The sequence below is a fragment of the Eptesicus fuscus genome, chromosome 2 (assembly GCF_027574615.1).
Source record: "Eptesicus fuscus isolate TK198812 chromosome 2, DD_ASM_mEF_20220401, whole genome shotgun sequence".
In the NCBI taxonomy this organism is placed as follows: Eukaryota; Metazoa; Chordata; class Mammalia; order Chiroptera; family Vespertilionidae; genus Eptesicus; species Eptesicus fuscus.
This window is the reverse complement of record NC_072474.1, coordinates 88,751,685-88,775,015: the sequence shown is the minus strand read 5'-3', so window position 1 is coordinate 88,775,015 and position 23,331 is coordinate 88,751,685. Positions and strand designations below refer to the sequence as shown.

At 38.6% G+C, this 23,331-nt stretch overlaps 1 protein-coding gene across 3 annotated transcripts in view; it reads right to left on the bottom strand.

Annotated features, from left to right (window-relative positions):
- Positions 1-14,523: 14,523 nt before the first annotated feature.
- LOC103284939 (cytochrome c oxidase subunit 7B2, mitochondrial) overlaps positions 14,524-23,331 on the bottom strand; it is a 92,376-nt gene continuing 83,568 nt past the window's right edge. For all 3 annotated transcript variants that reach the window (XM_028143753.2, XM_008140274.3, XM_028143752.2), the window contains one exon: positions 14,524-14,940. In XM_028143753.2, coding sequence (XP_027999554.1) covers positions 14,638-14,883 — 246 coding nt within the window. In that variant the 5' untranslated portion in view covers positions 14,884-14,940 and the 3' untranslated portion in view covers positions 14,524-14,637. The remainder of the gene's footprint in view (positions 14,941-23,331) is intronic.

The following is a 23,331-nucleotide window of genomic DNA, read 5'->3' as shown; positions in this document are numbered from 1 at the left end:
AGTTTTCTTTTTTACCATACCACAAATTAGGGATTCCTGTTGGCACTGAATTCCAGCCAAGGACCATTACTTGACACAGCATTGCCAGTCATTCTCAATATGAAATGATAATCAAGAATTCCCAGAAACTGAAGAAAAACCTTTATCAAAAGGAAGATCAGGATAAAAAATGTGAAGAAGTTACTATGGTGAAAATATATATTACCAGAGACTTGACAAAAACTTTTGAAAAAAGAATTTTAACTCTAACTTGCAAAGGTTTGCAACCCCCAAAATGGGAATAGGGTGGTAAAAGAAAGGAACTATTAAATACTCATCTATCATATAAAGATAGCCATTGACAATGACTGAAATAGATTAATCAAGAAATACCCATTTAAGTTTATGATGTAGAGACACAAGAAGAAATAAAAACAGAAAAACAATTAGAAAGCTATAAAATTATTATAATGAGAGACTTAAGAGAAAAGGAGGTTTATGGGAGACTATTGTTTTTTTTTTAATTATTTTAAACTTCTCTATACTGCTTGAGTTTTTAAAAGCATTTACTTGTATTACTTTGTTACAAATAAAAAATAATGTTAAAAATATCAGGAAATATGTTTCAAAATGCTTCTTAAAATAAGATCTCCTAACAAAAACCAGGCTTCAAAATTCACACTTGCTTTAAGTCTCACTCTAATTATGAGTAGTAAAAACAGAAATGAGAAATCATCTCTGCAGTACTAATGGAATGACTTATTTTGTTGTCATGAAAATTATCTAGTCAAATATGTACTCTATGTGAATTAAATATTGAGAGGAAATGTTGGGATTTCAGTGGTTTAGATAAGCTATGACCATGATTGAAATTCTCCAAGCATTTTGCTAAATGTCTCTTATGCCATCATTAAAGAAACAATGCCAACAAAAATTAAATCCTACTTTAAAAACATTGATGCTTTTCAATTATTTCTCCTCTGTCTTTTCTACCAAAGACCTGTTTCCATCAAAGCCATGTGTGTGCTCACTCAGTAAGGAAATGGTGAGTTTCTAGTCACACACTGATCGGCAGCCTTAGACTGATAATGAGATGCTCCTCAGCTCAATGCCAGGAATTCCCTGCTGAGATCAGGTTCTCTGACAGCCAGGACTTTTCACCAATGTAAACTACAAAACAGCTTTGGACAAGTTGGTCCAGCTTTGCACTGCCTACAGAGCAGGCACAACAACATGTCTTTCCTGACCCCAGTTGGCAAAGAGCTTGGTAAATTCAAGGCTGTGAAAGGAAATCAGTTGAATAGAACATTTTGGACAACGGATAGAATTATGTGTCAAAAACAAGTCAACTAATAAACATCTCCATCAATGCTTCTCTGATGTTGTGATCCCAAAAGACTGCCCCAGCAGAAAAGATCACTGGAAAAGGTCAGAGGAAATGATTGATTAAATGTCGCATCAAAATAAAAAATTCACCTGTCAAAATATCCTAAACAAATTTAAAAGGCAAATAATAAAATAAAACATTTGCAGCATATATGACTAAAAGAACTGGCACTTTGCTATACAAAGAAAACAAAATAAAACAAAACAAAAACCTTACAACTTAATAGGACAAGTAGGTCAGGGAAAATACATATGCACACATTCACACACAAAATGATCTTATTTTAAACCTAGAGGCCCGGTGCACGAAATTGGTGCATGGGACTGGCCAGCAATCAGGGCCAATCAGGGCCTTGTGGCTGCCAGCTGGGGCCTTCCTTTATTTTGTGCCGCCCCCTGGTAGTCAGCGCACGTCGTAGTGAGTGATCGAACTCCCGGTCTCCCTGTGGAACTCCCGAGGGGACACTTTGCATATTCTCCTTTTATATATAGAGATATCTGATGTTTGCCTTGGCCAGTGTGGCTCAGTTGGTTGAGCATTATCTTATGTGCCAAAAGGTTGCCTGTTCAATTCCTGGTCAGGGCACATGCCCTGGCTGTAGGCTAGATCCCCAGTAGGGGGTATGCAGGAGGCAAGTGATTGATGATTCACTTTCACATCAATGTTTCTCTCAATTGCTCTCCCTCTCTCTTTAAAAATCACTAAAAAAAATGTTTAAAATATCTGATGCTATTGAGCAAGTAAATGAAAATTAACGTATAAATAAATATTAATGGCATTTTTCATTTTCAGTTTTTAATTTTGCTTTTAAAAAATTAGATTATTGATGTGACTAAAGTATATTGAACTCCATATAGACTGATGGAAGCTGGCAAAATTATTCTAAAAAGCATTTTGATAATATATGTCAAAAGTTTAAAAATAGTTATGCCTGGAAATGTCTCACATAAGACTTTACTTAAAAATATCAAAAGAGCAGATAAAAATGCGTGTATAAGGCTGCTTAATACATTATCATATCATTTCTAATAGTAACAAAGGAGGAGTTCATATGTCTAAAAGAAGAGTCTAGATAGGTAAACTCTCAAATCATGCAAGCTTTCCAAGCACAATAAAATACATTTAGTTAATAAAAGTCCTACTTCACAGGGTAGTTAAGGGTATCAAAGAAATAACACACAAATTCCTTAAAACAATACCTGGCACATAATAATAATGTGTTATTATTTAACAATCATTAGCCATCAGTATTAAAAGAACTTCTTCACTGATAAACTTGCAACTGAAATTTTTATCAAATTTCACTCATTATATGGAATGGCAGAAAGATAAGTAGTTGAAAGAGTAAAGGCTGTAACATCAAACAAATGAGGATAATCATACAAATATTACATGTTTACTGGGAAATTTAAAGAAATAATGCATTTGAAGTGCATTTATGGGGATCAAAATACCATAGTACTCAAATGAAGGCACTGTCATCATTACTAATCAATGATTATCAAAAAACACACTACAAATGAATAACCTAAATGTATTTATTTCTATTGTGGAAAATTTCAAAATCTAAATACAAAAATAGAATATAGAAAATGAACTCCCATGAACTCACAAAATTCTAACTTTGAATATTTTCAAAAACTGGCCACTCTGGTTTCACTTCTGAGGCCAACCCTAACACACACACTAGATTTTTAAAAATATATTTTTATTGATTTCAGAGGGGAAAGGAGAGGGAGAGAGAGACAGAAACATCAAAGACAGAGAATCATTGATTGGCTGCCTCCTGCAGGCCCCTGACTGGGGATCGAGCCCACAACCCGGGCCTGTGCCCTTGACCAGAATCGAACTTGGGACCCTTCAGTCCACAGGCCGACACTCTACCCACTGAGCCAAACCAGCCAGGACCACATTGGATTATTTTGAAGCAAATTCTAGAAGATGTCTTAGGGTGTATCTCTTAGGGTGTCCTAGGGTGTATACTATTCTTTTATTTTTAACCAGGCCATTACAACTAAAACAATATTTAATATCATCACATTTTCAATCAGTGTCCAAATTCCCTAGTGTCTTATGTATTTAGTCATTTCTTTGAATCGGGATCCAAGGATGATCCATAACAGTAAATTTTATGTTTTAATATATAGCATGTCCCAATAATGTATACACGCATTTTGAATAATTATAAAGACAGTATTTCTTGAAATACATTTCATTTTCAAAGTTGAGTTATCAGCTGTTAAAGTGTGCATACATTTTTTGGGACACCTTGTATATATATTCCCATTCACTCTATGTCTTTCTTTGCCATTTATTTGCAGAGGTCAATGGATATTTGTTCAAAAGAGTTTCCTAGTTTTGATTTTGCCTACTGTAGCTCCATTGTGTCCAAACATTGCTCTAGCTCCTTATCTCCTTATTGGTAGTTAGGTTTACATTCAACTTTTTTTTTTTTTTTGGGTGGGGGAGGCGCAATAGTAATTCATAGAAGGTATATGTTCTTCCACCAGTAGACATATTATTTCTCATTTTTTCTTATTTTACAATATTAGTAGTCATTAATTATTGTTTAAATCCATTCTTTCATCTGAATGACTGTATTTTAATTCTCATTTTTCTTTACTTAATAGCTAGAATATAAAAACAAACAAATCCCCATTTGTTTATCCTTTGTTAGAATTCATACAAAAGAGGCAAGATGAATGCTAGATTCCTTTTTACATATATTCCAGTTTTCCAAATACTGAGATGATTTCCTAATATCCTCTGAAGGGAGTAGTTGATTCAATATTAGAGGTTTCTTCTGATCCTCAAGAACAATACTTATCATGCTATCACAGATAACAAGCCTGCTAGTTGCCCTTCACTGGATGCCAGTTCTGTAGGACTCCAGACTCAGATACCAGCACCCACCATGCAGTGCCCGTTCCTCAGAGGTCTCAGTACCAGTTCTGTTGACCCTCTTTATGTTTCTGAGTTTCAATACTGCAACTTTCCCCCTTTGTTTCCCTTGCCATAGCTGGTTGTTGCTTTCTATAGTTACTGCTCCTGTGATACCTTAGTGCTCCTATTTTCTTCAACTTCTATGATTTAATTTTTAAAATATGTAAATCTCAGAACAATTTGGAATCAATCCTGTGAAGAGTGCCAGAAATGAAATCAGTTTTATCTCTTTTTTCCTGTAGTTAAACAGTTAGTCCAACACCACTTATTAAAAAGTCCAGGTTTTTCTAGATGTTGTTTGTTCTTACATATGCATTGTATAATCAATACGACAAGCTCCAGACAAAAGCATTTAGTACACGATAAAGGCAGTATTTAAATCAGTGGGGGAAAAATTCTTATTGCTGGAGTGGAGAAATGTTGCTGTTGTGACACTCGAAGAGGAAGCAAAACAGAAAAGCTAGCTAGCATCCTTTATTCCTCCATCCAGAGCGCCAGTCTCAGAACAGTGCCTCCTGCAGGCAGAGACTAACAGGTCAGGAGTCAAACAAATGTCAATAGAGGCCCAGACTATACTTCTGGTCAGTACTGTAATACAACCAGTGGGTTTTGAGGCTGAGACAAGAGTTTAATAACTGGCTATTTACAATATTTTGTTATTGCAAAAGTGTTGGCATGAATAGCATTCTGCATATATGTTTTCATGTATTTGCCACTGCATTTTGAGATAGACTACCCGAAATGAGGGTGCTGGGTTGAAGGATAAATGCAGAATGTTGTTGAACTCTCTCCCAGGGAGATTTACCATTTTGTATTTCTGATAGCAATGCCCAGTAGTGCCTGTTTTCCCTCAGCTTCATCCTATATAATAAAGAGGTAATATGCAAATTGACCATCATGCCCTCGCACAAATGGCCACTCCCATATGGTCACAAGATGGCTGCCACAAGATGGCTGACAGGGTAGGGTAGTTGCGGGTGATCAGGCCAGTTGGAGAGGGCAGTTAGGGATGACCAGGCCTGAAGGGGAAGGTAGTTGGGGGAGACCAGGCCTGCAGGGGAGGGCAGTTAGAGGCAACCAGGCCGGCAGGGGAGGGCAGCTGGGGGCGATCAGGTTGGCAGGGGAGGGAAGTTGGGGGTGATCAGGCTGGCAGGGGAGTGGTTAGGGGGTGATCAGGCTGGCAGGCAGAAGCAGTTAGGGGCAATCAGGCAGGCAAGCAGGCGAGCGGTTGGGAGCCAGCAGTCCTGAATTGTGAGAGGGATGTCTGATTGCCGGTTTAGACCATGTCCCACAGGGATCGGGCCTAAACCAGCAGTCAGACATCCCCCGAGGGGTCCCAGATTGGAGAGGGTGCAGGCTGAGCCAAGGGACACCCCCCCCTCCCCTCAGTGCATGAATTTCGTGCACCAGGCCTCTAGTCAACATATAGTCAGTTTGGGACTTTTCCCCAGTCTGATTGATGAGAAAGAGTATCTTAGTTTTGCTTTAACTAGCACATTTCTTTTATTATGGAGTTATATTTATATATATATATAAGAGCAATTTGCATCTCTTTTTCTGTGAACTCTCTGCTCATCTTTTTACCTTTCTCCCTTAAGAAGGCTTTTATATATTAGGGATAGTAACTCTTTATACTGAAAATTTTTAAACACCTTTTCCAATTAGTCATTGTATTTTATACTTTGCTTATTAAATTTTTTCAATACAAAAATTATTCTTAATATGGTTAAATTTATCAATATTTTAATAATTTTTCTTATATTATAAATTTCCCCATGTTTTCTTATTTTATAATCTAAATCTTTTTAAAATTTAGAGCTCTAAACCAGTTGGAATTTATCCTGTCAACAATGTTAGAAATTGATACAATTTTATCTATTTTCCTTATGGTTAACTAGTTATCCCAACACTACTTATTAAAAGTTCATCTTTTTCTCCAGTTTAAATACTGTCTTTATCAGTTATTAAGTTTTCATATACAATTAGGTCTATTTATTGATTCCCTATTCTTTCATATCAGTCTTTCTTACATTTGTTCACAACAGCATAATGCTTTAAGAGATAGAGATTCTGGAAAATGTTTTAATAATGTAGAGTTGACACTATTTCTGTAATTTTCATGTGTGGTTATTATTTGCTCTGCTAAATGAGTTTTATATAAACTTTGCCAAATTCCAAAGGAATATAGTTTTTCAGTATTTTCTTGGGAAGGTTTTAATGTTACAAATTATCTTGGGGAAGATTAAATTCTATATGACATTGAGTCTCCCCATCTAAGAACACTGTGTTTTCATCTGTTCATAGAGGCCAACATACACTTGTTGAATATAAATTTACATATATATCTATTCTATGTGGTTCTTTTCCCTTTGTCTCATTCCTATCATCTTACTGAATGTTGGTTTTATGATTTTATAATCTGATGTCATCCTAAAATCATCTTATCATGTGTAGTTTCCCTACCAATTCTATCAGTTTTCCCTGTATATAATTCTATCATCTGCAAATGGATGCCTCCTGCTTTCCAATTCTTATGCCTCTAATTGTGTTTTTCTTGAATACTTTTATAAACTAACTAGAGGCCTGGTGCACAGATTCGTGCACCAGTAGGGTCCCTCGGCCTGGCCTGCACCCCCTCGCAATCCAGGACTCCTTTGGGGGATGTCAGAGAGCCAGTTTTGGCCTAATCCCCGCAGGCCTGATCCAGACTGGAGGGAGCCCAATCCTGTGCATTGAGCGTCTGCCTCCTGGTGGTCAGGGCACATCATAGCGATCAGTTGACAGGTCCAACAGTCAACTGGTCAAACAGTCACTGAGGCTTAGACAGATAGATAGATACCTGAAATTTAAAAATGTTAAATAGTAATAAAAGAAATTGAACTTAAGGTTTTTTTCTAATATATGCCCCTCATACATATTGCAATGTGTTTCATTGAGAAAAAGGTGTGTGGCCAAGTACAGAAATTTGACATGCCCTAGCCTGTTTGGCTCAGTGCTAGAATGTCGGCCTGCGGACCAAAGGGTCCCAGGTTCAATCTTAGTTGCAGGCTCCTTGCCTTGCGTGCAGGAGGGAACCAGTCAATGTGTTTCTCTCATATCAATGTCTTTCTCTGTCTTTCCCTCTCTAAAATATCAATAGAAAAATATCCTTGGGTGAGGATTTAAAAAGAAATTTGACATAACTGCAATCTTATGTTAACCTGAGGAATGGAAAGTTTAAACATAGTTCTGTAACATACCTGACATACATATAAATTATCACATGGCTTATGAATCTTTAATTATTTCCTTAAAAACAGTTGAGAAATTCTATAACCAATGTGATTTCGTATGCCTAAAATACTTTTGTGAATACATATGACTTCTTAACCCAGAAAATATGCATGTTCTTACTGCTTTCTCTTATTTTTTGAAAAAGTAAATTCTGAACCAGTTAGGGTGAAGTTTGTCATACATTCATCATTTAGCATGTGTTTCAGCTGAAAAGTTTGAAAGCTGCTTAATGTTAATATTGTTTCCATGGTAATATAGTGGAGTCACATCATATATGCATTTAACTTAATCAAATTTAACTACGTAGGCTTGGAGACAAAGAGAGCGAGAGAAACAGGGGGCTGAGACATAGATATAGAATAACAGAGACAACAAAAAGATAAAACATGCAGATAGGGCAGATCATTCCATCTATTCCTCTGCTCTATAAATTTACATGCTCCTGAGTGCTTTATCACTTTCATTGTGCTCTTACAAAAGGGCATGTCCTCACACTATTTACACGACATTTGTCATGCATACATCTCGGTTAATGTATGTTGCTGTACATATTCTATTTAGAACAGAAAACTACATTAAACAAATACTGTTTTATGTGTAAAATAATTTTGAAAATATGATTTTTACCTTGCAGCTTATTTTACAGCCCATTCTTACATTACCCAAAGTCCAAAGAACAATTTTGAAAATGAAGATTTCAAGATCTGGGTTTTAAAGTAGGGTTAGCCTTTATATGTAATACCAAAACTAAATCGAGCAGTGACTCGATATTAGAGAATGTGGCATTCATATTTAGTCTTTATCACCTAGAGTAGTACTATTCCTTAATGGTTCATTAATGGGCTGAAATCACCCTCATCATCCAACTTCCATCACTCATTTATCCATTGTTCCAGATAAAAATTTATAATTTTATTAAACATGTAACTTATTTAATCTGCAAATTCTGTAAATCAAGTATTATTTCCCTCAACTTTATAAGAACATAGGAGAGATGAGGCAGCTAAAGGGGTAGAGCTAGACTCTGAATATAAATCTTCCTGAATTCAAAGTCTATACTATTTTAGGAACTTGCCTTTACTGTAAACATCCAGAAAAAACAATATTTTAAAAAAGTGATAGATCATTGTTTTCAAAACTGTATCTTTATTTCTGTAGTTGGCATCATACTTACCACTTAAATTTTCTCATTTATAAGGTAGTTTTAAAATTGTCCTGCATGTATTATATAATAACACATCCATATACTTTTTTGTTGTTGTTATATTTATCAGTCACCCATCAGTTATGGGTGTGTGTCTGATTGGAAGATCTTTCATTTCAGGAAAATGTGAAATGTTTCCATGGAGATCAGCTTGAGATAGCCCAGTGACGAACTTCTTAGCTATAATTTCACATTGGTTTCTATGGTTTCCAGATAGGGAAAGAAAATGAAGTTGCCGATTTTTTTGTAATGTAAAAGGTTATTGGAAAATAAGAGATACTGCTCAAATTAATGTCATCTCCCCAGGAAATCAACTGCTGTTACAGAAAAACATGAAAAATTTCATGATGTTGTACATCTATGCACTGTTCTAAACTTGTAACAAACGAGCAACTATCATGATATTTTAACAATTGCCAAAATTAGCAGAAACTTCTCTTAAAAGGAGTGAATTCATAGTTGAAATCTCTTTTTAAAATGGTTACTAATAATTGGCTTGCAATCTCCCCTTCATTTTCATTACAGCACATCTTTGGATATGTCACACAGTGCATCTGTTAAATCAATAAAGGGCATGAGTGAAGGCTCTGGCACAGAGATATCTCCTTATTATCCCTGAGACCAAATGATTTTGAGGGCCTTCCATGGTCCGCAGGCCTGATGTTCCCCACCCCTGATCTAAATACTTAGAAGGATACTCAGCAGAGGAGTACTAATTATCACGTGGATAAGATAACCCATTCTATCTCAGCCACTCTGAGCCTCCACCATGGCTCAGAGATAAAATGGTCATGACAGCAGGAATGGAGGTTATGTGTGGGCTCAACAAGGTGGACATGCACTCATAAGGACTAATCTGTTTAGTCATTGTTCAGTGCCCACTCTACCAAATGGTCAGATCAATACTGTACCTCCATTTGCAGCATTCCTTGGGGGAGGGGAAGGAAGCAGGTAGCCATCAGTGCCAGGTGAATTTCATTGGACCATTTCCGTCAAGGAAAAGGTGGCACCTTGTTCTTTGAATAGTTTCTAACAATGTAGTTTTACCTTCTCTCTCTGACTTTTCTATAAATATCTTCATCTATGAAGTTGCAAAATGCTTCATTTAACACCGTAGCATAAAACAGAGCAGATTCTGCCGAAACCGGTTTGGCTCAGTGGATAGAGCATTGGTCTGCGGACTGAAGGGTCCCAGGTTCGATTCCGGTCAAGGGCATGTACATTGGTTGCGGGCACATCCCTGGTAGGGGGTGTGCAAGAGGCAGCTGGTCGATGTTTCTCTCTCATCGATGTTTCTAGCTCTCTGTCCCTCTCCTTTCCTCTCTGTAAAAAGTCAATAAAATATATTAAAAAAAAAAAAAAACAGAGCAGATTCTGATCAAGAAACATATTTTACAGCAATGAAGCACATTAATGTGCTCATGTTGACAGGAGTCACTGGACTCCTGTAAATATAGGTACGATGTTTCCCTCTGCAGATAGAATGGTATAATGACCTTTTGAAGTGTTACAGCAGTAGCTGCATAACATCACCTTGCAAATCTGAGGCAGTGTCTTCCAGATGTTGGATATGCTCTAAATAACCAACAAATACATGATGCTATTTTTCCCAGAGCCAGGATTTATAGGACTGGGATTCAAGAGGTGGATCTGGGAGCGGCTGCTCCACAATTACCCTTAGTGCTGCACTAGAGAAGTTTTTGTTTCCTCTTCCCAGGACTTTGGGCTTTGCTGGTCTACAAGTCTCAGGCTTCTACTAGCTAGGGATCACAGCAATGGGTCCTTTAGACCAGAAGCTGAGAGTGGTACCCTTCCATGGGAAAAAGGACTTTGTGAGAATTAGTGAGTTAGCTTTAAGAGGAAAAGTTGCATTATGTTAGGTGAAAACATGTTTTGCTGTTGTCTTCATTGGAAATATAGGTACAGTTAGAAAAAAATATACACTGATGTCAAGTTGACAAGGGGTAAATTACTATGGTTTCTAAGTGTAAACTTAGTTAAGTATTAGTTCTAATTACCATAATTAATCCTATATTATATACTGCTTATACTGGTCCTTTTCTCTGATTTTTCCCCTAACACAATTAGTATGCAGAATATATAAAAAGCTTCTACAACTAAGATGAACTGAATATAGAAATGAAAAAGGAACAGAAAAGGCACACGAAAGAAAAACAAAACAAGACAAAAAGCTAATACAGGATGTTCAAACTCTTTAGTAATCAGGGAAATACAAATTGAAGCATAAACTACTACTGCACATTCATCAAAGTAGCAAATATTAACATGACTGAAAATTCTAAGAATGAGCTTGATTATCCCAAGAGGAAGTGGTAGTCATTGCTTGGTGAGAATGTAAACTATTTAATCACTATGGGAAATGATTAGCAATACTGATAAAGCTGAAAATGAGTATTCACTAAGACCTACAAATTCTATACCTAGGAAGGACCCTAGAGAAACCTTCACAGACTAAAAATGGGTAGAAACATACCCTTTATCTAGAGAATAATGATAGCATTCAAATATACTGGAGATTGAGGAACAACACAGTAGTCATTTAGAGATGATATCCATTGCCAACTGTGGTTGGCAACCTAAAAAGTAGTTCCCAACGGTCCCTGCCCTCAGGTAATTATACCTTTGTATAATAGCCTCCCTTTTTGTATGGCTCTGGTTTAGTGACTCACTTCTAGTGAGAAAAACAAAACAAAAAAATCTTCACTTCGCCCTAACTGGTTTGGCTCAGTGGATAGAACATTTACCTGAGGACTGAAGGGTCCCAGGTTCAATTCCAGTCAAGGGCATGTACCTTGGTTACAGGCACATTCCCAGCAGGGGGTGTGCAAGAGGTAGCTGATTGATGTTTCTCTTTCATCAATGTTTCTCTCTATCCCTCTCCCTTACTCTCTGTAAAAAATCAATAAAATATATTTTTAAAAAAACACTTTAAGTAGTGGAGGTGATAGAATGTTACTTGCAAGACTAGGCTATAAAAAGACTGTGGCTCTTTCTTGGATACCCTCTCTTACTTTGAGGAATGCCAGCTGCTACACTGTGAGCTCCCCTATGAAAAGACCCACATAACAAAGAATTGATATTTCCAAACAACATCCAGCGAGGTCCTAAGGCCAATCAATAGCTCTATAGAAAGTCTGGATGGGAATCCTCCCTCAGCTATGCCTTGAGATGATTATAGGCCTGTCTGAGGCTTTGACTGCAGAAGTGTGAGATCCTGAACCAGAGACCTCCAGCTAAGTCATCCTCAGGTTATTGAGTCATAGAAACTGTGAGCTGATGCTTATTGTTTTAAGCCACTAAGTTTGGGGTAATTTGTAAAATAGCAATAGATAACGAATATGCACTCCTATAATCATTGCAAACCTACAGTGGAAAACAAATTCATCATTTTCAGACTAACAGGGGTCCTGAATTATTTAAAGGCACCCATTAATTCATCTAATAATTACTGAAGGCCTAATCTATCAGGCTTTGTTATAGGGATAAAGTCATAAAAAAAAAAGCAGTCCAGAACCTATGCTTTTATGGAGTTTTTCACACAGACAATAAACAAAATGTATCTTATGCCAGAAGACGATGATTTCTATGGAGAAAAATAAAGCAAGGAAGCAGGATAGACAAAGCCTGGTTTAAGTAGGGGTTGCAATTTAAAAAAAAATCCTCACCAGAGGATATGTTTATTGATTTTAGAAAGAGAGATGAAGGGAGAGAAACATCAGTATGAGAAACACTGATCAGCTGCCTCCCATACACACCCCTAGGGATTGAACCTAGGTATGTGCCCTGGCTGGGAATCAAATCCCCAACCTTTCAGTGCAGGGGACAACAGTTAACCAACTGAGCCACCAAGCAGGGCAGGGTTGCAATTTTTAGAAGGGTAGCCAAAGCCTTCTCTGAAAAGAAGATATGTGAACAAAACCCAGAAAAGTGTGAGGGAGCGTGAGTCATACAGGATCTGGAGAAAGTGTGTTCCAAACGGAAGAAAAAGCAAATGAAAAAGTGCTGGAAGCTACCCATTGTCTACACTATCATGAAAGTGCAGCAGGGAACACAGAAGGCTGATGGACCTTGGGCTTTAGCAAGGGCTAAAAGCCATGCACCGATTGTTCTGTCAAGACAATAGTGGCTCAAGGCAATCCCCTAACCTGATAATCTTTTACTGTTTACCAAACCTTACCTTTGATATGCGTGTTTGCTTTGCAAATGTATATTCTAGTAAATAAAAAGCGATGGGTCCAGAGATTTGAGGAACCACTCCACTAGAGAGTAAAGCCTCCACCTGGCTCCCCCATGCATTCTAAATTTATATTTCTTGTATAATGTATCCATTTATGCGCAGCCCCTTCTCCAGATCCTGAATCCTTGCTGCAAAAGGTTGTGGCAGAAAATTTTTTATGCAGGACTGAAACGGACCAGTACAGAATTTTAAGTGGCCTGTGCACCTTTCTCAGGATGTTAGCTTTAACTCTGCTGTGAAATAAAAGTAATTGAGTTTTGCCCGGCCAGTGTAACTCAGTGGCAGAGCGATGACCTATGAATCAGGAGGTCAAGGTTCGATTCCCCATCAGGGCACATGCCCGGGATGCTGGCTAGAGCCCTAGTGGGAGGCAGGTAGGAGGCAGCTGATCAATAATTCTCTTTTATTATTCATGTTTCTCTCTCTCCATTTCCTCTCTGAAATCACTAATACACACACACACACACACACACACACACACACACACACATATACATACACACAGTGTATATACTAATAAAAGGGTAATATGCTAATTAGACCAGACATCCTTCTGGACAAAGCCACAGTGGCAGGGGGCTGAGGCAGAGGCAGTTAGGGGAGAGATCAGGCCAGCAGAGGAGAGCAGTTAGGAAGCAATCAGGCTGGTAGGGGAGAATAGTTAGGGGGAGGGGGGAACAGGCTGGCAGGGGAGAACAGTTAGGGGACGATCAGGCTGGCAGGGGGGAGCAGTTAGGGGGTGATCAGGCCAGCAGTGGGGAGCAATTAGGGAGTGATCAGGCTGGCAGGGGAGCACTTAGAGGCATCAGGCCAACAGGCAGAGGCAGTTAGGGGCGATCAGGCTAGCAGGCAGGCAAGTGGTTAGGAGCCAGCGGTCCCAGATTGCAAGAGGGATGTCCGACTGCCGGTTTTGGCCCGAAACCGGCAGTCGGACATCCCCCAAGGGGTCCCAGATTGGAGAGGGTGCAGGCCAGGATAAGGGACACCCCCACTCCCACCCCGCCATGCACTATTTGTGCACTGGGCCTCTAGTATATATATATAATTTTAAAAGTCATTGAGTTTTGAGAAAAGGAGTGATATCATGTTTTTAAATGATCGTTCTGGCTACTGTGCTTAAAAACAATTATGTGTGGCAGGCTTTGGGGGACATCAAGTGTAGAAGCAAGGAGACCAGATAGAAAGTTTTTATAATAATCCCAGGGAGAGTGTGGTGGTTCAGACCAGGGAGAGAAAGATGAAGGATGTTAAATGGTCAGATCGTGAATATGTTTTATGAAAGATTCAACAGGATTTGCCAGACTATTCGTAGGGTACATATGTGCGTATATCTACTGAAGGTACCTAGTGTAAATCATTAAGCCAGAAGCACACATGCTTTATTAATTCTTTCAAATATTTGCTATTCCTAATTCCCTATAATCTATACCCACTCTTACAACCATGTTTCCAGGCATTATAATAACAACTTCCAATGGATTTAAAGGTTTCAATGTATTTTAATTTTTAAATTATGCTATATTTAAATCAGCAGCAGAGTGCTTAAATGAAAGGTTGATTTTGAGCAATTCTGTGTTACAGTAACTGTGATCGTTACTTATCATTCCACTCTTTTGGAGTGACTCTGCCAACAGGGGACAGGTTCCATTCTACTCCAATCTGTGTAGTTGTAACTAACCATGCAACAACACAGAAAATGGAGCCACTGGCTAGTATAGTGTCACCATATTTGTCATGAAAATCTGGAGAGTGTTTGTTGTGGCTCTGTCTTGCCCTTATTTGCTGAAAACTTTGAATCTTGACACTTCTCAATATATTTCTAGCCAAGGGAAACATCATGAAGGTGTAATGGGATTGCAGTTGATTGCAGCTGCTGGGCTATTTCCTTGTAGAGACCTGAAAAACAAATGATGAACAATGACATCTGATCTGCATTCATTTACTCTCTCTCTGAATGTTTCTCCCACAGCACCTCTCAAGTGTGCTGGTCATGTGAGTTTTGACATCATGATGTCTGGATTTGAGTCTCAGCTCTGCCTCTGATTAGCTGTGAGCTGGTGCAGTTATTTAACCTCTCTTTGCCTTAGTTTCTTCAGTGGCAAACTGAGACAATAATGTTCAACTTCAAGGGGTACTGTGAGGATTACATGTGATAATCCATAACAAAAACAACCACAAAGTAAGCACACAATAGGTATTAGGTTTTCTACTCTTTGCAAACAGCCAATGGTTTGCTCCAGAGAGAGATTCCAAACTCATCAGCATGGCTGATAAAATGACTAAAATTCCCAACTTGCCCCACTAGTCCAATGACATGCCTATGTTTACAACAAACTAATTTCATTCGGAATTACAGGCCATTCACAGAGTATGTCCTGCTTCTGCTCCTTTTCTCCCTTCCTATTAACCTCCTCCTTCTCTTCCTTTCATCTCCTTCTGTACCTGTAATTCCTCCATGCACCTTCCTACAGGTAAAATTCTACTTATACTTTAAAGCCTAGTCTAAAAGTCGTGCCTTCTGGGAAGTTTTCTCCAAAACCTCCCTAGGATAAGCTACCGCTTTTCTACGCTACTACTCTTCTTAAAATCCCTCTCTCATAGCATGATTCACTGACTTTATTATTTTTAAAGGCTTTATTTTTTAGAGCAGTTTTGGGTTCATAGCAAAATTGAATGGAAAGTACAGAGATCCCCCATGTATACCCTGACTCCACACATGCATAGCTTTGCCCTCCTGTGCCAGAGTGGCACATTTGTTACAAACAATGAACCTACATAGCAGTCCTTGAACAGACATGTCTTTTACAAGTATTTTCTCCCAGCCTGTGGCTTTTCTTGTCATTCTTTTGAGGAATTATCTTTATATTCTCCTCCAGTAAACTGCAAGGTCTTCAAGAGCAAGAGGTCTAGCTTTACATATACAGTAGCTGACAAAAGCATAGAAATAACTTTGAACCAAAGTGGAATATAAATATTAGTATCCTCATAGACATCTAAAACTGAAAACAAGTTAAAAACCATGAAATTAAATGTACATGTCATAAGAGCCCTAATTAGTTTTTTTTAAATAGTTATACTGAAAGAGAGGTCGAGAAGCAGAAACATATGAAGGAGTTCTATCAATTTCTCTTCTTTGTGCAAACTGTCAGTGTTCTGTCTCTAGTAATGGCAGAAGCTAACTGTAGCCCAAATGCAAGCAACATGGATACAAAAGGGCCTGAGGTCAGTATTGTAACTGTTCACCAAGATTTGCCAACTCAAATGACTTTATTTCCAACTTAGGAAACAAGACCCTAAGGTTCTCCTTTATTTCCACCCAGATGGTAAAATGTCTTCATGATTGTGACAAAAAGGGCAAAACCCAAATGCATTTCTTCTGAGGTTCCAAATATTCAGTGTTTTTCCTGTTAGTCATGAATCTTTCCTCCAAAAGTCTCCAAGATTTTAATTTTGTATTGAATTCGGAGAATAGGTTGAAGGTGAGATGGGTCAGGGTATGAAGGTGCAGCCTTAATCCAATACAAAAGCACTGTGGCACACATTGCTTCCAGTCTTTAGGGAGGCACATAACCAAAGAATAATGTGTGATAACAGGGATATCTTGTGGGTCACTGACTCATGCCTGCTACTTTATGACAAATTGATTTCATTAGTCCCATCCTCACAATGTTAAGTTGAAACTCAGATACTTTGTCTCTAGTGACATTGATCACATCTGTTTGTAGCTCAGTTCATCCTTTGGCTATTCCCACATCTGAGCAGCTTTTCTTTTCCATCTAGCCTAAGTTTTCTCATACTGACAAATGGCCATTACTTAGAATTTTCCTCTAAGAACTCTTTGTGTAGTTTCCATTTCATTGTATAATAAACAAAATGCAGGCGTTTCATTCCTTTTTGGTTTTTCCTTGTCAGCATCAGCTATATCTCAGTTGCTTTTCTACATACTTATATATAATTTTGTTTATAATACACACATAAGAGCTAGGAACCCACTGATTATAGAGTATTGCTGAACTCCACATGACTTCCTTCTACAATAGATTTTGTGTTATGGCAGAGCCCTAAGCCTATTACCAAAAGAACTGAAGCAACAGGTTCTAATATCTATACAAAAGCATTAAAAAGGGACATACAGTGAAATAATAAAATGTAGGCAAAGAAAGTATTTCTTAAAGTAGATGCTTTCTGATGAAAACAAACTACAAAAAGATGGCAGAAGATAGATTTTTTTAGATAATATGAACAAAGTAAAGGTCCTCTCATGCCTGTGGCAATAAAAGAAAAGAAATACGTTCTGAATATAAACAGTTCAAGGGAGTAGAGTAACCTATGAGGATGAAAAGGAGAGATTGTCTTATCTATTTTATATAGTAATTTTGGAGTTCAGTTCACAAAAAATAACTAATACTAGACTTCAATTTAACTGGGATAAGGAGGTTCATATAGATTTGAAGTTTCACTGGTAACAATAATCATTTCAAATCACTAAAGGCCATAAAAAGAAGTAAAGCAGTTAATACAGAAAGGAAACTAATATTTATTGAATATACACCAGGATTTTGCACATCTGCAAAAATGGTGTGAAATGGGATTTACCTGCACTTCAAATAGAAGAACAGATGATAAGATAAGATGTGAACTCAACCAAGTCCTTTGATTCTAAATCTGGTGCATTTTTCAGTTATGTCATGTTTTAAAGCATATTTAATTCGGAGTGCTGGAAACAAACAAACAACTCTAGTGTGGTTACCACAGATGACCCTTTATTTGAAAACTAGAGGTCCGGTGCATGAAATTCGTGCACAGGGGGGGTATGTCTCTCAGCCCAGCCTGCACCCTCTCCAATCTGGGACCCCTCTCACAATCCAGGACTGCTGGCTCCCAACTGCTCGCCTGCCTGCCTTCCTGATTGCCCCTAACTGCTTCTGCCTGCCAGCCTGATCACCCCCTAACTACTCTCCTACCAGCCTGTTTGCCCCTAACTTCACTCCCCTGTAGGCTTGATCACCGCTAACTGCCCTCCCCTGCAGGCCTGGTCACTCCTAACTGCCCTCCCCTGCAGGCTTGATTGCCCCCAACTGCCCTCCCTTGCAGGCCTGGTCCCTCCGAACTGCCCTCCCCTACTGGCCTGATCACCCACAACTGCCCTCCCTTGCAGACCTGGTCCCTCCCAACTGCCTCCCTTGATGGACATCTTGTGGCGGCCATCTTGTGTCCACATGGGGGAAGCCATCTTGTGTGTTGGAGTGATGATCAATCTGTATATTACTCTTTTATTAGATAGGATAGAGGCCTGGTGCACGAGTAGGGGCCAGCTGATTTGCCCTGAAGGGTGTTCCAGATCAGGGTGGGGGTTCCCTTAGGGCATGGGGCAGCCTGGGCGAGGGGCCTGTGGTGGTTTGCAGGCTGGCCACACCCCCCAGTGACCCAAGCGGAGACCCTGGTATCTGGGATTTAATTATCTTCTACAATTGCAACTTTGTAGCCTTGAGTGGAGCCAAGCCTCCTGCTCGCTGCATGGCTGCCACCATTTTTGTTGGGATTTATTTATCTTCTATAATTGAAACTTTGTAGCCTTGAGCAGAGGCCTGGGCCCACCAGGGAAGGTGGAAAGCTTGGCTTCCTCCATTGCCAGGGGCAACCCAAGTCTCCTGCTCTCTCCATGGCTGCAGCCATTTTGGTTGGGTTAATTTGCATACTCGTTCCTGATTGGCTTGTGGGCATGACTTGTGGGTGTAGCAGAGGTATGGTCAATTTGCATATTACTCTTTTATTAGATAGGATGGTTCAGTTCAGTTTACTGTATATTTATTGAGTGGCAACTGTGTATCAGGGCCTGGTCTGGGGGCCAGGATACCATGCCTACTCCTGAGAAGCTTATGATAGAATGAGGAAATAAATGGTTCCACTGTCCTAGGGGAAGATATAGGCTAGATATGAGAAGTACATTTCAACCTGGGACTCCAGCAATAGGTTTAGAGAAAATGATACCTAGGCTAGACACATTTTATCACAATGAAAAGCACTTAATGCTACATATATATATATATATATATATATAGTGACCAGAACACCATAATGACCAGAATGACCGGTCGCTATGACACCCACTGAGGCCAGCAATGCTCAGGGACAAGCCTAGAGGGATGAGGAAAGGGTGCGCATTAGGGCTTTACATGCCTCGCCATGGACACTACTGACATTTTGGTCCAAGTAATTCTTTGCTGTGGTGGTATGTCCTGTTAGTTCAGGGTATTTAGTGGCATCCCTGCTTCTATATATTACATACCAGTAGTACCTAACTCCCTCAGTTGTGACATTAAAAATGTATCTACAGACATTGCCAGATGTCACCGGGGAGCAAGTTCATCCCTGGTTAAGAACAATTGTTGTACACAAAGCTGTGTTCTCTGTCACTTTTCCCCTCAATCTTTAAAATAATGTTGTTCTATAAAATACAGAAGGCTTAAACTCTAAGAAATGGCACTCTCTCTTTTCCTGCGATAGATGCATAAAGGTTTCCATCAACATGTTTTCCTAAACTAATCTCAATTAAAAAAAAATGTTTTGCAGTATAGTTTAGATGAATTGCTTAATCTATCAGGGCATCTGCTTCCTCACCCATAAAACAAACAAACAAAAAAAGTGGGACTAATTTAGCTTTTCCCAAACCTGCCTGGCTCTGGGTCATCTGTCATCTTTGTTCACAGAATATAGACTCCTGGGCTTCATGTCAAACTTACTGTAACAGAGTATCCAGGAAGTAGCCAGAGAATCTGTATTTTTAAAACAAGTTCTCAGGAGAGTTTTGTCATCAGAAAAGTTTATGAGACACTGAATCAGATAATCTCTGAGGTCCTATCCGACTCTAACACTCTAGACCTTTCCAAAGAGAAAAACATTTTAGGAAGACATTTATTCTTTTAGGCCACTGAAAAAGTACAGCAGTAATTGAATTCACCACCATGGTAATTTAGAAAGCAGTACCTGAGTGACCTGAAAGAGTTATAGGGACCCCGTGGGAATAAGCTAGTCAACAGAAACATTGGCAACACTTACAGACAGTAAAAGCACTAGTGTTACTGGTGTTTGGCTATAGAGTGAATGATGCACTTTGGAAGCAAAGGCTCCTATGCCAAGTAACTCAATTGTTAACACCTTCGTTTCCACCTCCTTTTATTTCTACCCTTCTTTTTACAGCTTCAGACTATCAGCACAAAATCAGAAACAATAAAAAGACAATCTTCTTGAAATGAAAATGCACATAACCTGCACTGACTTCCATTCATTTATGTATTTCTCATAAGACTTTGCTGCTCTAGAAGGGACGAAGTGTACAAAGTGCAAACTGTCTCATCAGGACTACTTAAGCCTTCAGCCTTTTTGTAACAGGAAATATGGAAACCCTGCAAGAAGCAATGCTGCTGGTGGAAATGCTGAACAATGGGTCAATTTCATATGTATTGGCATCATCTCCTGAGTCACTGAAATGATGGATGGTGCAGCCTTGTGCTTACGGCTGGGTATTATGTCACTTTATTAAGCCTAAAAAGCCACATAAATAAATGCTACCTGAACAAATAAAAAGGCAGATCACAGCAGTGAAGTGTTACCAGAAGGGAGAAATAACAAAGTGGACACCTTGTGAGTTGATGTCCTCAAATGGTAAATGTTGCCTGAAGAATGATGGGATAGAGGTATGTCCTCTCCCTCATATTCTTCGCACTGTCAGTCTAAATGAACAGACTGTTTCCACCCTGTGTAGAATGGTGAAAGTATTCAACAATCTCCATCCTGGGAATGATCGCAGCGCTCATTCAGGCAGTTCTTCATACGGACCTTCTTATATTAATGTGCTTCACTCATTAAGTATCCATTATATTTCCTTTAGTCACAAAAGTGACTTCAGCTATACTATTTTCCCCTTTCTGATAGCTATGTGTAAAAGAACAAAACGGGCTTTTCTCCCTGTCACACTGTAAGTCAGTGCATTATTGTGCAATAATTCTTATTTTGTTTTCTATTAAACTTTAGTAAGCCCAGCAAATTTCCTCATGAAAGTAACCACAACAGCCCTCTTTCTAAAAATTAATACATTGCCTGAAATAACAGGGTCACCAATTTTCAATGTTTGCAATAGATGGTAACATGAAAATACTTCAACATCCACTATGAGGAAATCTGTTGCACTCAGTGGCTCATAGATTGTTGCATAGTCAGGTCCTGCTAGAAGGGTCTATTTCAGTGAATTCAGCAAGTCAAAATATCTGGATAAATGCATTACATCTTCTCCAACCAAATTTTGGAAAAGAAAGAGATAATGGCTGTGATAAATTCCAGAAACTTTAAAAAATGTATCCAGAAAACGATATGGAGTCATTGAAAGACATTAGGAATGTGAGTTACACTTTGCGGTTTAGATATTGCTCTGGCATTTGAGTGTGGGAAAGGTACTGCAGGGGGATACTGCAAATGCTCCAAGGAGAAATGATAAGGACTTGCACTTGAACAGTTCACCCAATTAAGGTCTCAAAATGAGCCAGTCCCTTATTTCTGCAGTCACCATATTTCTGCATCCAATCCTCGGCTTTGCACAGCCAGACCTCATTTCTCTTGCATAGGCACCCAATGGTGACAGCCTCTGAGAAACCACCTCTTGCCAATGAAATTCTCAGAAGCTGATATTAACTTTAAAAGAAGGTTATTCCATTGCAGTGGCTGAAATACATAAGTTACTTTTAGTGTTACTAGCTTGACACTCATTCCATTTGTAAAGTGATCTCATATCAGTATTTCCCCAAACATCTGCCTATTTTACCAGTTCTCTTTGGTCTTAATGGGTGTTACTTTAAAAAGAGGCTTCAATTGGATTCTTTGTCTTCCTTTTGTTAAGTTTTATGAGTTCTTTATATATTTTGGAAATTTAACTCATAATCAAATGTATCATTGCCAAATATGTTCTCCCATACAATACAGTGGGCTCCTTTTCATTTTGTTGATGGGCTGTGCAGAAGCTTTTTATTTTGATGTAGTCCCATTTGTTTATTTTCTCCTTAGTTTCCCTTGTCCTAGGAGATGTATCTCCAAACATATTGCTATGAGAGATGTCTGAGGTTTTGCTGCCTATGGCTTCTTCTAGAATTTTTATGGTTTCATGACTTATATTTATGTCCTTTATCCACTTTCAGTTTATTCTTCTGTATGGTGTAAGTTGATGGTCTAGTTTCATTTTTTAGCATGTACCTGTCCAATTTCCCCAACATCATTTATTTAAGAGACTGTTTTTACTACACTGTATGCTCATGCCTCCTTTGTCAAATATTAATTGAGCTTGGGTCGATTTCTGGGTTCTCTATTCTGTTCCATGATCTATATGCCTGTTCTTGCACCAGTACCAGGTTGTTTTGATTTCAGTGGCTTTGTAGTATAACTTGATATACGGTATTGTGATCCCTCCAACTTTGTTCTTCTTTCTCAAGATTACTGCGGCTATTTGGAGTCATTTTTGGTTCCATATGAATTTGTGGAGTATTTGTTCTAGATCTGTGAAATATGCCATTGGTATTTTAATAGGGATTGCATTAAATCTATACATTGCTGTGGGTAGAATGGACATTTTGACGATGTTAATTATTTCAGTCCATGAACATGATATATAAGACAATCCAATTAGAAAATGGACAAGGACCTAAATAGACACTTCTCCAAAGAGGATATATACCAATGGCCAAGAGACAACTGAAAAAATGCTCAAAGTCATTAATCATCAAAGAGATGCAAATTGATAGAACAATGAAGTATCACCTTGCACCTGCCACATGGCTACCTTAAACAAATCAACAAAGAATAAGCACTGGAAAGGATGTGGAGAAAAGGGAACCCTGGTACACTGCTATGGAAAACAGTATCGAGATTCCTCAAAAAATTAAAAATGGAACTCCATTTGACCCAGTGATCCCACTCCTAGAAATATATCCTAACAATCCTGAACACCAATCAGAAAGAATATATGCATCCCTATGTTCATAGCAGCACTATTTACAATAGCTAAGATATGTAAACAGCCCAAATGCCCATCAGTAGATGAGTGGATAAAAATGCTGTGGTACATTTACACCATGGAATACTATGCAACTGTACAAAAAGAAGAATCTCTTACCCTTTGACACAGCATGGAGGGACCTGGTGAGTATTATGCTAAGTGAAATAAGTTAGTCAAAGAAAGACAAGTATTACATGATCTCACATATATGTGGAATCTAATAAATAAAATTAACTGTTGAACAA